At 43.8% G+C, this 14234-nt stretch overlaps 3 protein-coding genes across 16 annotated transcripts in view; 2 read left to right on the top strand and 1 right to left on the bottom strand.

The window, feature by feature from the left end:
• The window catches only part of SYCP2L (synaptonemal complex protein 2 like), a 28149-nt gene extending 27802 nt beyond the window's left edge, over window positions 1-347 (bottom strand). For 5 of the 7 annotated variants that reach the window (XR_007376099.1, XR_007376098.1, XM_048940657.1 and 2 more), the window contains exon 1: window positions 270-291. The gene's annotated coding sequence lies outside the window, so the exon portion shown is untranslated. Of the gene's footprint in view, window positions 1-269 lie in introns of all 7 variants that reach the window. The other 2 variants (XM_048940653.1, XM_048940656.1) reach the window with 2 other exon arrangements.
• Window positions 201-7603, top strand: GCM2 (glial cells missing transcription factor 2). Its single transcript, XM_048940665.1, has 5 exons — window positions 201-300; window positions 1777-2029; window positions 2405-2517; window positions 3946-4071; window positions 4259-7603. The coding sequence occupies exons 1-5, from the start codon at window positions 259-261 to the stop codon at window positions 5138-5140; spliced, it is 1416 nt and encodes a 471-aa protein (XP_048796622.1). The 5' UTR covers window positions 201-258; the 3' UTR covers window positions 5141-7603.
• A 1370-nt stretch (window positions 7604-8973) lies between these two features.
• MAK (male germ cell associated kinase) overlaps window positions 8974-14234 on the top strand; it is a 22384-nt gene continuing 17123 nt past the window's right edge. For 3 of the 8 annotated variants that reach the window (XR_007376100.1, XR_007376101.1, XM_048940663.1), the window contains exons 1-4: window positions 8974-9090; window positions 10988-11328; window positions 12406-12460; window positions 13470-13591. Coding sequence is in view for 6 of the 8 variants with exons in the window: in XM_048940663.1 (XP_048796620.1) it covers window positions 11228-11328; window positions 12406-12460; window positions 13470-13591 (278 nt within the window). In the remaining 2 variants the exon portion in view is untranslated. The other 5 variants (XM_048940664.1, XM_048940658.1, XM_048940661.1 and 2 more) reach the window with 5 other exon arrangements.

Raw genomic sequence — 14234 nt, 5'->3', positions numbered from 1 at the left:
CTTCGTAATTAACTGCAACCCACGATGGCTCTCTCAGAGGGAGAGTTCCCAACCTGCAGCAAAACCAGCCCCCAGGGCCGCTCCAAGCAGCCCCGCGCCGCTGTGGCGATATCGGGGGGCTGCAGCCCTCCCCCCATAGCCGGCGGGGAGCCCCCCCTCTCCCCAGCACCCCCAGGGCCGCCCCAGGGGGCCGGGCGGGAGGTGCGGGCCGCCCCGAGGCGATAAAAGCGGGAGCCGCCGCCCGCCGCTGCCCCCAGCATGAAGCTCACCTGGGACATCAACGATCCCAAGCTGCCGCAGGTACCGGGGCATGGCTGCGGGTGGGACGTAGTGCTTTAATACACGGTCTGATCCAGCTGCGTGCGAGCTCCTAAAACGACCTCCTTTCTCTGTCTTTCCCCTGTTAAGCACGTCCAAAGAATCTAAGGTTGACTGTTTTCTGCTGATATCCTCCAAGCCATCTGGATATTGTACCTGTTTGCTCACATCTGATTGAATGCATTTGGAAATGATTGGGTTTTTTCCCTCTGTTTGTAAGCTCCTAATATGTTTTCAACCCACATATTTTTCATCACGTGTCTAATTTTACACATAATGTGCAGCTACAGAATGGGTTAATTCTGCAAACACCTGATGGCTCACATGTGCTGTATACGTGTGTTAAAGGAACGCTGCAGGAAATTGTTATTTTTGCTGTGCTTGGAGTTGAAAATATTAGGCACTACTTAATTTTTATGGCAACTACATTTTGATGAGGAATGCCAGCAAGTTGGTGACATCCCAAATGGGAGCATTCTTTCTCTGAACCACTACTGATATAGTGGAACATATGTGTTTGTGGGTTGTTTTGGGAGGTTTTTGTTTGTTCTTTTCTTTCCTTGTTCTACTTGCTATGGATGCACTTCAAGCAACCGCTGTCCAACTAAAACTTGAAGCTTTCAGTCTTCAGGTGCACAGCTCCACAACGAGCACACAGGTGGTGGGCAGCCAGGGAGTGCTGGTAATGAGGCAGTGTCCAACAGCTGGGCAAACCTCACTGTGCAGGGGCATTGGTGACAAGAGACCCTCTTATTACTGGTCACCATAGAATCATTACGGTTGGAAAACCAATTAAGCTCACCTAGTCCAACCACCAACCCATCCCAACGATGCCCACGAACCCATGTCCCTCGGTGCCACATCCACACGGTTCTTGAGCACCTCCAGGGACAATGTCTCTACCACCTCCCTGGGCAGCCTGTGCCACTGCCTCGCAGCTCCTTATGAGAAGAAATCATGCAAAAAGAGAATGGCTCCTGACTCTTGAGGCATGGAAGCTTAGGCTGCATTTCACTTGTTACAGGCTCTTTCTGAATAAGTTATTCTTTAAAAAATACTTTTCCGCTGTTTCCAAATTTGCTGCTTGAGATGTCATAGAGAGAAGCCTTGGGACAAAACCCCAAGGTGGCACCATCATAAAACAGGCTGAGCTGGAAGGGACTGAGTTGGAGGATCCTGAAGTCCAACTCCCAGTTCCGTACAGGACTGCCCAAATCCAGCTCAATGTCTGAGAGCACTGCCCATACAGTCCCTGACCTCCAGCCCGTGGCACCGTGCTTGCTGCTCCGAGGAGCCTGTTCCATGCCCACCACCCCTCTGGTGAAGGACCCAACCTGACCCTCTCCTGGTGCAGCTCCATGCCATTCCCTCGGGTCCTGTCGCTGTCACCAGAGAGCAGAACTCAGCCGCCATCAAGTCTCCCCTTCTGATCATGCTCCTTTGCTCTCCCCATCACAGGAGCCTGAGCGCTTCGATGCCTTCCAGGAATGGCCGGACGGCTACGTGCGCCTCATCTACTCCAGCGAGGAGAAGAACGCGCAGCGGCACCTGAGCGGCTGGGCCATGCGCAACACCAACAACCACAACTGCCAGATCCTGAAAAAGTCCTGCCTGGGTGTGGTGGTGTGTGCAGGGAGCTGTGCCCTGCCCGGCGGGGCCAGGCTGCAGCTGCGGCCCGCCATCTGCGACAAGGCGCGGCAGAAGCAGCAAAGTGAGGGGGGATGCGGGGGACCTCATTCCCACGGCTGGGCCTGATTTCTGAACACAGATCGGCCTTGCCTGCTTGAAAGTCTGCTTTGCACGGGTTGCATGTGTTTGCATGCGTTGTGAAGAGTGCGAGGGATATATTTAGTTCCCAATTTTGTCAGTGTATGCCTGTAAATAACTAAGGACAAATGGGCCTACGATGCTCTGCATCGCTAGCTTTTGTTAAGTATTCAGCTCTAGTCCTGACCATTCGGTTATATTTGGAACTCTGCAGCTTGTTTACTTCAGTATCATACCTCAATGTGAATCTCAGTGAAGTGCACTGTACTTGCACTCTGCCTTCCCTCCAAACCAGTGTTTTCTCTATCTGTACTTGCAGAGAAAGCCTGTCCGAACTGCAATGCAGCCCTGCAGCTCATCCCTTGCCGCGGGCACAGTGGCTATCCTGTCACCAACTTCTGGAGACTGGATGGCAAAGCAATATTTTTCCAGGTAAGAAGCACACATTTCAAATTATATACACATATAAGTGCACGGACGGAGTGAGCGTGGTGGAGTTCTAGTCTGTGCATGGATTCCTGTGTATTATAAACATGGGCACAACTAATCAAATGGCAGCACTTGGCTGTGTTTTTAAAAAAGCAGTGTATTTTTAAGAACACTTGAGTTTAATGTTTTCCATCTTTGCTATGACACCATCATAGATGTCCAACTTTCTTTTGATGGCATTACACAAATGGGAACACAGGGTTTGTCCTACACCTCGGCGTGTGTCTGATGACTGAATCTCAACAAAGGCCCAGGATTTATTTTCTACTAAGATTAAAAAATGAGGAAAATCTCACTTAAGACCTCATCTAAAAAATTCATTTGACATGGAAAATAACATTTTTAAAAGGATTTTAAAACTTGCTGAAAAAAAAAAAAACAATATTCAGAAAACTGTTTTGAAACTTCATATTGATTTCTTGCTTTTTCTTTTTAAGCCATGTGAGGACAAAAACTTCAGAAAAGCTTCTGTTTTGGGATGACATTCTCTGCTGAATGTGTTGTTGTTGTTTTTTTTCCCTGACCCAGACTCCAGTGAACTCTATTCTTCCAGTCAGTAAATGGAAGCAAACTGATGATGTTTCCAAATTCTCACCTGTTATTTATCATTCCTGTTAATGAGATATGCTGTTGTACAGATGCAAAGACTGAAAAGATCTTTATCAAAATTGCTGATACTTCCTCACTTAGAAGTTAACACCTATCTGAGAAACGATGGCATTTTAAAAGCAGTTTTAAGTTTCCTAGTTTGTGTTAGGGACTACATGAAGGTCCACTTAGAAAAGTGTAATAGAGGCATGCATTATACATTTTATCATATGTGAATATAGCTTTGGGTACATCTGTGTATTCACAAATATTGCAATAGATATTTCATTCTTCGATGGCTTTCCAGGGTGTGTATCTCAGTCTCCTTCAAGAAGGTGGTCATTGTTTTAAAGTAGAGAGAAATCTCTTTAAAGCCTGTTATTGTCATTTTAGTGGCAGATGTTATCAAGCAGAACTGAGTGCAGAAAACCAATTAAACTCAATTTATAATACTTCCCCACCAACACCCCTTTGGTTCTGATCAGCTACTTCTGCATCCCTAGGCATGGGTAGAGCCTTTGCTCCTGCATCATTCTGTCTCACAGCTCTGCAGTAATCACTGGCTTCTCCTCCATCAGTTCTTCCTTTTCTCTACCTGCAAGTCACAACTGAGTTTTATTAATTTATTTCTAAATTTAATCCTTTCTTGTTCTTTAGTTTCTCCTCTGAACTCTCTTGTGCAAGACTATTGGTTATGTCATGGATACCACTCATTTTATTACTGCATTTTTTTCTCTTACCCACTTGCAATTCACATATCATTCTTTGATTATCCTTATTTAGGCTAAAGGAGTCCATGACCACCCTAGACCAGAGAGTAAATTGGAGGCAGAGGCAAGACGAAGTGCAATTAAGAAGCATATGTTGTCTTCTCAGAATTCCCAGAAAAAGAGACTTCTAAACTCAGAGGTAAGTCAAGGTTTTGAGTCAGTTAAAAAGTTGTCAGAAGGACATACTGGGAAATTCAGGACAACACAAAGTTTTATACCATGCTACATTTGTTTATTTGGGACTGAAATGATCAGTAGTCCAAGTGTCAGGATATGCACTGTAGGCAGAATCCACTCCTGAATCTTAAAGCTCTTATCCTTTCCAGGCTGGAAGATACCATGATAGCAGTGGTTATGTCAGTAACATGCAAAATCTGCCCTCCATAGATGTCCCAGAAAGAGTCAGCATCGTCACAGACACCAGTTTTTCAATTCCAGCTCAGTCTTACCCTTTGCCACAAAATACCGACCTCTACAAGATGTCTTATGACTCGGCCAGCTTCCAAGAGGACCAGCTGTTGCCATACCAGAAGTGCCCCAATCCGAGGATCTTTGTGCCCAGGCCATGTAGTTACGAGTTTGGAGTTCCTCCCTTCATTAGCTCCAGCCCTTACCCATCATGTTATAAAGATCCAGCAAATCCTCCCCTCGATGCAGACCCTATCAGTTTGAATGGATCTCACTATAATTCCTTGACCAGCATTGACAAGAGCTTTGACCATACTGGTAGGCATTATGGACTGAAACCAATCTGGGGGAAAACTGGTAGTGGAGACAGGAGCGACTATGGTCAGATGCAAACAAACACTAACCACCCTTATTATGGTGGTGAGTACTCTGGCAAATACGGTCCCAGCCCCTCTCCCATGGCCCCACCACTACAGACTGTCATCACAACCACCACAAAAGTGTCCTACCAGGCCTACAAGCCATCCATGCTGAAATACAGCGACAACCTCTGCGACATGAAAAACCTTCAGAGCTATACACATGTGGCTGAAAATGTCTCAGGCACTATCTATTCAGGGATGAAGATTCAGGAAGACTTTGGGATGATCAAGTCGGCATTGCTCTACCAGCATGACCCAATCACCACAAAGTCCGAACCAGTGGAGAGCGTGGAGGCCTATCGGTATGGGTTACCGCTGGGGAACAGCTATGCTGAGCATGAAGGACAAGCCTTAAGGTTTGAGAGTAGTGAATATTGACTAAATGTTACCTAAATTCTATTGGGATGGTCAACTGAGAAATCAATGGTTGCGCTAATGGTATGTTGTTTGAGATTTGAGGAGGTGTGAGAAAGCAGTGCATTGTTGCTTTCTGGCACTGAAGCATATTCCCCATCCCCCTTCCCCCAAAAAAATCAATATATGTACCTCTAAAGTAGTATGAAATGTCCAGACATGACTGGGAGATGGTGATGTGGAGACAAAGCACCTCAGGAAGAAAGCAGACTCTTCTAATGGAGACTGTGATCTGTTTAGAGCCACTGTTCCTGCCAGAGGTTGGAGAGAGAGTGCTCCAACTAGGAAAGGAAAACACACCCTAGGCAATTGAAAAAGAAAATAGAAGTGGCTACAGATTACAACCAACAGAAAGAAATGAGAGTGAGGCAAGTTGCAGGATAATTTATCAGAATGATCTATCCACCTGCCGTGATCTATGTAAGGAATGCAAAAACTAGTGGGCTAGGGAAATGATAAACCTGCATGGAAACTGCATTTTTGTTTAAAAGCAGCAGGTCAGTGAGAACAAACCTTGTCAATTTACTACTCTTCTCCCTGCCTCACCATTAGGTCTTTCTCTTTCCTCCAAGGGACTTCTACAAGCAATTCCTAACTCCCCCCTCTCCCCCAACAGTGACGTTCTCCTGGGAATAAAGCAACCAACAAAGCAAGAGGTCAAAAACCAAAATTAACAAAGAAAAGTTGAGAACTTGCAGCTCTTGGCTCTCAGCTAATGAAACCCTTCTCCAGTAGGCCCAGAAGAAGACAGCATTGCTGGTTTCAATTTACATATTTTTGAAGCTGCTGTCTAGTGCTGTTTAATGAAACCAGAACAGTATGCCTTGCAAGAAAGCTGTGTATGCAGGGATTTGGTTGAGGTGACAGCATCAATTATTATTTACTGAGTATTTTAGCTTTTTAGGCACTCAAATATTTTGGAAAATATTTTTGTACATTTTTGCTTTTTTGAGCATGCTACTGTATGCTTTCAATAAACACGCTTTTAAACACAACACATAATCCAACACAAGTGGTTCACCAGTTGGCTTCAACGTGCAGAATCTTCCAGTGCTGTCTTCAAATTAATAACAAAAACTTATTTGTCTGGTATGGTGTACAAACACTTGGGTTTTAGTCATTGTATTTGGTGTACAGCTTTGTGTCTTTTATGAGAACAATGCACATAGTCTGATACTTGAAATGCAGTTGCACAGCAGATTAACCAACAACATTCAGCAGTGGACTGATCAGCATTTTAAAAGCTCAAGTCCCTTGAAGCTGGAATTTATCAAGTGACTAAATGAATTCATCTACATCAAGCTTACGTCGACTTCTAGTGTATTTGCCATCTGTCTCACCAGGCTCTTTTTAAATTATTGTGGCAGTTCTACAAGGTGGTTTAGATTACAGAAATGAGTCAGGTGAACAACAGTAGTTAGATAATTAGCCTACACACTAAGCTAAGCAAATGGCAAGTTGCTGCCCAGAAAATTTGAACCAAGTTTTGGGTTCAGAAACATGCACACCATACCTATACGCAGAACTGAAACTTCTTATCTGTACTCGCAAACATAGCAAGTTGGTTTGGGAGTAGAACAAAAATTAAGACAAAGTTGCCCAACATTAGAAGAAAAATAGGGATATAGGTGGGGAGAGGAATTAAGGTCCAGCAAAATGACTGGAAAGAGACTCATAGAAGATCTCAAAGTCAAAGAGTTTTAAAGATGTAAGCTACCCCATTTTGTGGCTTTGGGGAAATTAGATGACTGTGACTCTACCTTCAGATGTGCTAAAAACACCAGGAGAAGCTGTGGGGGTTTTGTGCTGTTAATATACTGGTATAAAGCTTGTTGCTGTACCTGTGTGCTTAAATTGTTATGCTATATGCTCTCAAAACACAGCCTTTTAAGCAGAACTTTGTACATCGGCTGAGTAAATGCAGACAACTGTTAAAATGCTCCTTTTGGGGGGTAGATTTACGTGTAATAAACACAGCAGCTGTTCAAGCACAATACAAAGGTATGGTAGCAATTAGCTCACTGTATCACCTGTGGCCCTCAAATAAAAACTCTGAAGATTATTGCAGCCTCTCTTTGTGCTGCTGCTTTTCATCTACAAGTGTCTGGGACAATGTACCTGTGCCTTAACCTTTCCAGATAAAAGAGCAGATGGATTCAATTTGGTGTTGTACATAGTTTTCTGTCCAAAATACAGCAATTGGAATGCAATGCCAGCTCCTGTAACAAAAAGCTGAAATCGAGTGCCTCCCTGCTGGTTTATAGAGCTGTGGAATTGACTTTAAAAGCGTGTTTCTCGAGTGAAGCAGCAGCCTTGAAGAAAGATGCGCTCCCTTCAGTCCTCAAGTAGCTTCTCCATTCACTGTGCTCCTCAAACACGGTTTCTGGGCTGCCCGCAGATGTCCTCACATCAAACCAATTCCTGCTGTCACAGTGTAGCTGTGGAGGGGAAGAATTGCGCTTTCTGAACTCAGCCACCTGTGGCTTCAGCTTCACACCAACCACAAGAGCCCTGCTGAGGAAAGCACCAGCTGTCCCCAGGCTGAGGATGCCCTTTATATCAAAAAGCAGCCTTTTAATGGCATTGCTTGAAAGCCTGGGTGTATAAAGGATCCCTTCCCAGAGACAAGAGGCTGCTCAACAATTTTTTGAGTGCTTCTGTTGATCTCAGCGGTTGCTCTCTGCTGAGGCACCCATTGAGGCCTTTATCATCTCCGCAGGCAGTAGCGGGAAGGCGGGAAGCAGGGCTCCTCTGGAGACATTAATGGTGCAGCGGGGCAGAACTCCTGAGTTTGCTTCTTGCTTTTTCCTGTGTGGGTTCTGGGGTTTCTTTCTGGATTTATAGGGTTTTCCTCTGCATCTTTTTGTGGGGAGTTATCTAATACAAATGAGCTACTCCCATTCACAAAGCTGGACCATGCAGCCGGACACAACAAATATCCAGGGGTACATCTTCTGAGGAGACAAGCTAAACACCTTTGAAAGCTCGTGTGTCATTCATGTCATTAGATACTAGGAAAAAATTCTCTACTCAGTGAGTGGTGAGGTGCTGGCACAGCTGCCCAGAGCTGTGCTGCACCATCCCTGGAGATGTTCAAGTCCAGGTTCAATGGGGCCCTGGGGAGCCGAGCAGGTGGGAGCAGCCCTGCCCATGGCACAGGGTTGGAACTCTAAGGTGCCTTCCGATCTATGATTCCCATCATTATCAGCAGCAGCAACATGCAGATAAAGGAACCAAGGCCTTAGGATTGGCGTAGTTCTTCCCAAGGGCGAGAAGTTAGCCCAGGGTGTTAGAGCCCACCTACCTGAGAATTAGTGAGGACAGCACATGGTGTTGTCCCAGCCCTGGACCTCTGAGGTCTTCCAGCTCTTGAACAAAGGGAGAAGGAGTCAACTGCTGTTAATGCAGTGCTACGGTTAAAACTGAACAAAAAGGGGAGGGCATTTCAATAGGGCACCTCCATGGGCTTGCAGGAATCCATAGGCAACACAGCCATCAGTGGGAAAATAACCTAATCAAAGTAACCTAAACAAAAGCAAAATGAAGTTCACACAACACCAATTAATTACAGCATACCTGCTGTCACTGCCTGCAAAGCCATTTCCAAGCCATGATGCTTAGCATTCCAGCCAAGCATCAACACTCAAAGAGGACTCTTTCAACAGGAAATTAGCAGTGAGTGTGCTCACATTCCCGCGTAAGAAGAGCGGGCAAACAGCTGCATCGCAGCTTAAGAAAAGACACTGCAGCCACGATCAGCCTTTGGCTCAGGCTTTTAACCCCCCGCTCTCCCACGTGATCACGGAGGGGCGTGTTCCTCCATAGGCCCCGCTCACTCGCTGCATCGCCCCGGCAACGGGGCGAAGCGGCGGGGCGGCGGTTCGAGGTTGGCGGCGCCGGGCCGGAGCGCTGCGGTGAGCGGGCGGTGCGGGGCTGGGGCAGGAGGCGCGGGTCAGCGGTGCGGGTTAGGAGCGATGTTTCGCTTAGAGACGTGTATGGGATGTTCCCTGCCCCGCTGTGAGCCGGGCTGCTGAGCTCCGCGTTGGCAGACAGGTTGGTGTAAACCGGGTTGTGTTTTCCCTGCCTGCCCGCTCTGTCTGTTGGAGTGGTGTATTTCGGGTTGTGTTTTAATGTGGGCAGCCCGTTTAATGTGCGGAGGTGGAACGTTTGGTTATGGCTATTTCAGGTATGGCAGAAATGCAGATAGTTGGCTGTTATTAATTCTGATTTAAACTGAAAGGCAGGCATTTAAAATCACTAGTAGTATTGCTTAAAATTAGAAAATACGTAGTAGTTCAGATTTTCTAAGTGTACACAAATCAGTGGATGGTTTCCAGTGTTTGCATTTTGTCCTCTATTTGTCCTCTGCTTTCATCCTTCCGTAATCCCGTGTGAGGAGATTATAGGCAGCATGTCATTAAGAGTATAAAAGAAGCTGTTGTTTGCAATAGGATTTCCCATCTGTTGGGGAGACAGAACTACTATGACAACTTTACAAAGCGTGCAGATGTTGATTGTAGCAACATTTGGTTGTCTAGAGCATGGAAACATGGAATCACAGGACAGCTTAGAATGTAAAGGACCTTAAAACCCAACCCAGTCCCAACCCCTGCCTTAGGCAGGGCTGCCCCCACCTGCTCTGCTCCCCAGGGCTCCATCCTACCTGGTCTCAAGTACCTCCAGGAATGGGGCACCACAGCTTCTCTGGGCAGCTGTGCCAGTGCCTCTCTGCCCTCTGAGTAATGATTTCTGCCTAACATCTCACCTCAGTTTTCTCTCTTTTAGTTTAAAACCTTTCTTGTTTGTCCTATCACTATCAGACTGTTAACATAAGTGACTACGTCAACTTGTTCATGAGAGTCATCAGTAGAACAGCCTGGCATGCATTCATGTTATGGTGAATGTATGTGATGTGTACTATGGTTCTTAAATATTGATGTTGAGTTATGTAGTTTTTGTGTGATTTTATGCCTTTCCACAGAGCGATTTTGACATTTCTGTTTGAGTTCTGAAGGAACATCCTGAAATTTCACAGCTAAGCTGTGTGCGGATGGACAAGGCACAGCTGGAACTGGACTTGGCAAAGGGGTGCAAAGAAGAGAAAGAAAGGCTTCTGCACCAACCTGACATCTGGTGCATCAACCAGAAGAGGTTGTTCAGTGCTTTTTCCAGGCAGGCGTTTCTCTTACTGAGCAGATGCCTGCTCCAGCTTGTTGGTTTCACGCTCCCAAAGGGCCAATTTTATTGTTGCGTTTTGCCAGACCTGTAAATCTCAAGCCTGAGATTTGTCACCTACTGAGTTTGAGTGCCTCAATCTGTTTGGACAGCCTTACCAACCTGTAGCTAATTCTGGCATGAGGATAAAGTTGCGTGCTGAATTTTGCATCTCTTGCTGAAGTAGGCTGACAGTGCATGTCAACTCACTTGAGTTATTCTGGATTTTTAAACAGCAGATACATAGAGATAATGCTGGAATTAGGTTAACAGTAGATGGTATTAAACATTTAGGTTACAGTAAATAAATGCTGCAGTGAGCAGTTGTTAGATTTTCCTGGGTCTAGTTATATTTCTTCTATTCTGTAGGAGTAGGGAATGGTGACAGTAATCTTGCCTGTCTGTTCCTTGCTTACTCTGACCCTAATCCTAGACTCTGCACCTGAAGGATTTAAGGTAACTAGTCATACTGAGGTGTTCTATTTTAAAGAACACAAATAGATCTCAGGTTACTGTTATAAAGAAATTACAGGGTATCTTTTGCCTAAAACACCATAAAATTACATATTTACCTAATCACTTATTTTTTTTTTTCAGGATCTGCTGAGAATTACCATGCTCTTCTACCTCTCAGTGGATCTCAAAATACATGTAATTCAGAGGAGACCGGTGACCATCCTGCTCTGTTATGAGGAAACATCCAGCAACCTCAGGCTATCTGGAAGAAGATTTCTCTAAAAAAAAACAAAAAAAAAATCAAAAGGCAAAAAAATCCTTCAAAAATACAGAAGACATCCAGAACTTCATAAATTAGTAACTGTAGTTGGATAAGAAAAAATGAACCGTTACACAATCATGAAGCAGCTGGGTGATGGCACCTATGGCAGTGTGTTGATGGGAAAGAGCAATGAATCAGGAGAGCTTGTGGCCATCAAACGGTACGTAACGTCTGCACAGAGAAAAGATACTTGGAAAGATGTAAGATTTTGACTTTATTGCTCTGTGCAGTCTGTGTACAAGAAAAAAAGAGTGACTCTTTTTAAAAACATTTAAATCAGTTGCTTAAGTGAGTGAGTGTGGGTCATACTTCCTTCTAATACATCTGGAGATGCGTTCATCTGCATAACTCACAGGTAAATGGAGCAATGTTTTATGAGAAATGTTTTCCATTCTTGGTATCTCAGGATTTGGAATTGTTTTGTGTGATTATTTTTTTTTTAATTATTTTTTTCAGGTTGGGGATTTAGAAAGGGAATAGTTTTGAATGAAGATGAATGCCTCTTAATTGAAATATTAGTTTTAAATAGCTGCTCTGTAGGATCTAGAACTGTAGAGAAATGCAGTAAAGAACATGGCATTCACAACCCAGTCCCAAAATCTGATTAACACCTAATTACCCATATTTTTACCTAAGACTTCCAAATAAACACAACAGTCTATGTACAAGTGTAATACTTTTATGTATGGATATTGCTTGAAAAAATGACGTTATTTTTTCACTATTAATATCTTTGAATAGGCTTGAAAAAAAAGGACTGATCTGTACAGTTGACTAATTATAATTTCAGGCAGTTAAGATGCTTTGCAGATCTCAAGTTTTCTTGTTTTCCTACAATGTGTGACTTGGGCAAAAAGAAGTAGCTTTTCTTGTTTCAAAATGCATGTTTTATTTTCAGTGTCACTGTTGCTGTCCTCCTTATTAGGGGCACAGTTCAAGTGATGCAACAGGATTGTGCGTCCTCGATGCTTCTAGAAATACTTTATAGTATAAGTTATCTCCTGTTAACTACTCAACTACAAATGTTTGCAACAGTCAATCATGAAATATCTTAAATTTCTAATAAATGTAAGAGTTATGTTTGCTTTGATTATGTTGCTGAAAGGTATTGTGGAATGTTTTAAATTTGGTCCAAGAAAGAGGGAGTGCTGTATTAAGAACATAGCATAGCTGGATCTTGTTTTGTTCTCAAAGCATCCTCTGTTACTGAAAATACTTTCTTTGACTTTTATTTCAGAATGAAAAGGAAGTTCTATTCATGGGATGAGTGCATGAATTTGAGAGAAGTCAAGGTAAAATGGTCAACATACCACACTTGAAAATAAGTGTCTGGTTAGGTCTGTCTGAAGGAAAAGGGCTTAGACTATGCACAAGCATCAGGTCGAACTCAGTGAACTTTTTAAGTGGGAGTCACAGGCTCCAAAAGCTGCGGGTTTCTGGAACTCCTAGAGCTGCTTCTGCTTTGTGGAATATCCTGCCATTCTCATGCAGTGGCCATGTCTTGTAGCCGAGCCTCTTGTCTTTGAGAGAAGACAATTAATTTGACATTTTTCATGTGTTTTACCAGCCTACTCTAGCACGTGTTTCTAGGTGTTTAGGCAGTCCTCATATCATGTATCTGGGACACTTTTAAAAACACTGGAAGTCTTGGCTACCCAAGTGACAGAATAAAGCCTGACCTTGAACACTTTGCTTTAAATTTCAAGTTGTCCCATGTTTCAGGCCTCTGAATTTCTGTAAATACAAAACTCCCTAACAGAGGAATTGAGTGTCCATAACTTGAATATCCACAGTTTAGGTTTAACTTAACGGAAGTAGCACATAATGTCTCCAGAAATGAAACCTGCAAGGGGGAGTATCCTTATTCATAAAAACAGAAAGCTTTTGACACATGGTGTTCTCCTGGAGAAACTGGCAGCCCAGGGCTTGAAAAGTGCATTGTTTGCTGGGTAAGGAACTTGCTGGATGGCCAGACCCAGGGAGTGGTGGTGAATGAAGTTAAATCCAGCAGGTGACCAGTCATGAGTGATGTTCCCCAGGCGTTAGTACTGGGGCCTGTCCTGTTCAATATCTTTATTGATGACCTGGTGCACCCTCAGTAAGTTTGCAGGTGACACCAAGTTGGCAGTCTATTTTCTGGGGGGTAGAATGGCCCCATGGAGGCATCTGGACAGGCTGGATACCTGATGGGTATGTTCTGTTAATTCCTTACTAGAAACTTTTACATAGTACACATGCAGCTCAGGTAAGGAGATAGTCAATGTCAAGTTATCTGAAACCCTGTATTTGTCTCTGAAACAGTCCCTGAAGAAGCTAAATCATGCCAATGTAATAAAATTGAAAGAAGTCATAAGAGAAAATGACCACCTTTACTTTGTGTTTGAATACATGAAGGAAAATCTCTATCAGTTGATGAAGGACAGGTACGTCTTTCTCAGAGAACAAGTAGTGTGCTGTCATCCTTTATGTATGTTTCTTACACTGTCTTGAAGAACATACTGGAATTTCTGTTTTAGGCTCTTGCAGTGCTACTGATGTGAACAGAATCTGCTGCACCTGCTTATTTGAGGGTAAAATTCTGCACTGCTTAGCATAACAGCATTGCACATTGTAATATTCCTGGGAGTAAGACTTTATGAAGTTATTCATGTGATAACTTGCATGTCTTTTGTATTTACTGAGCCAAAAGAGAAATTCCAAATACTTTTTTCTTTATTAGCCTTCATTAATACATGAAGGATTGGACCAATGCCATTCACTCTGCTTTTGCTAGTGGATTTGGCTTAAGGTGGGGGTGATCATCTTCTCGTGAACATGCACGAGTGTACATGAAGATCATTATATGTGCTGTATGATGTGATAGTCTTGGAGAAACAGCACAAAGCAATGCTTTCAGGTGGACTGTAGGTTAGGACTTGCCATTTAAATAACATTTTTCTTCGAATTCTTTTTGCCTTTACTGTGTTTCCTTCAGGTTCTGTCGTGTACCTTTATCTCCTTGTGCACAAAGCCTTTCAGTAGCTGTTAGCAACATTAGTGTGATGTTCACTGACAGCTGCAAAGCAT

Source organism: Lagopus muta, chromosome 3 (genome assembly GCF_023343835.1).
Source record: "Lagopus muta isolate bLagMut1 chromosome 3, bLagMut1 primary, whole genome shotgun sequence".
Lineage (NCBI taxonomy): Eukaryota > Metazoa > Chordata > Aves > Galliformes > Phasianidae > Lagopus > Lagopus muta.
This window is presented reverse-complemented; position numbering and strand designations above follow the sequence as displayed.

What these genes read in the sequence shown, in the direction of transcription:
- GCM2 (XM_048940665.1), top strand. Translation starts at nt 259, where the DNA reads ATGAAGCTCACCTGGGACATCAACGATCCCAAGCTGCCGCAG. An exon ending in GGCGCGGCAGAAGCAGCAAA is followed by an intron (nt 2,030 to 2,404) that starts GTGAGGGGGGAT and finishes CTGTACTTGCAG; the next exon opens with AGAAAGCCTGTCCGAACTGC. An exon ending in GCAAAGCAATATTTTTCCAG is followed by an intron (nt 2,518 to 3,945) that starts GTAAGAAGCACA and finishes ATCCTTATTTAG; the next exon opens with GCTAAAGGAGTCCATGACCA.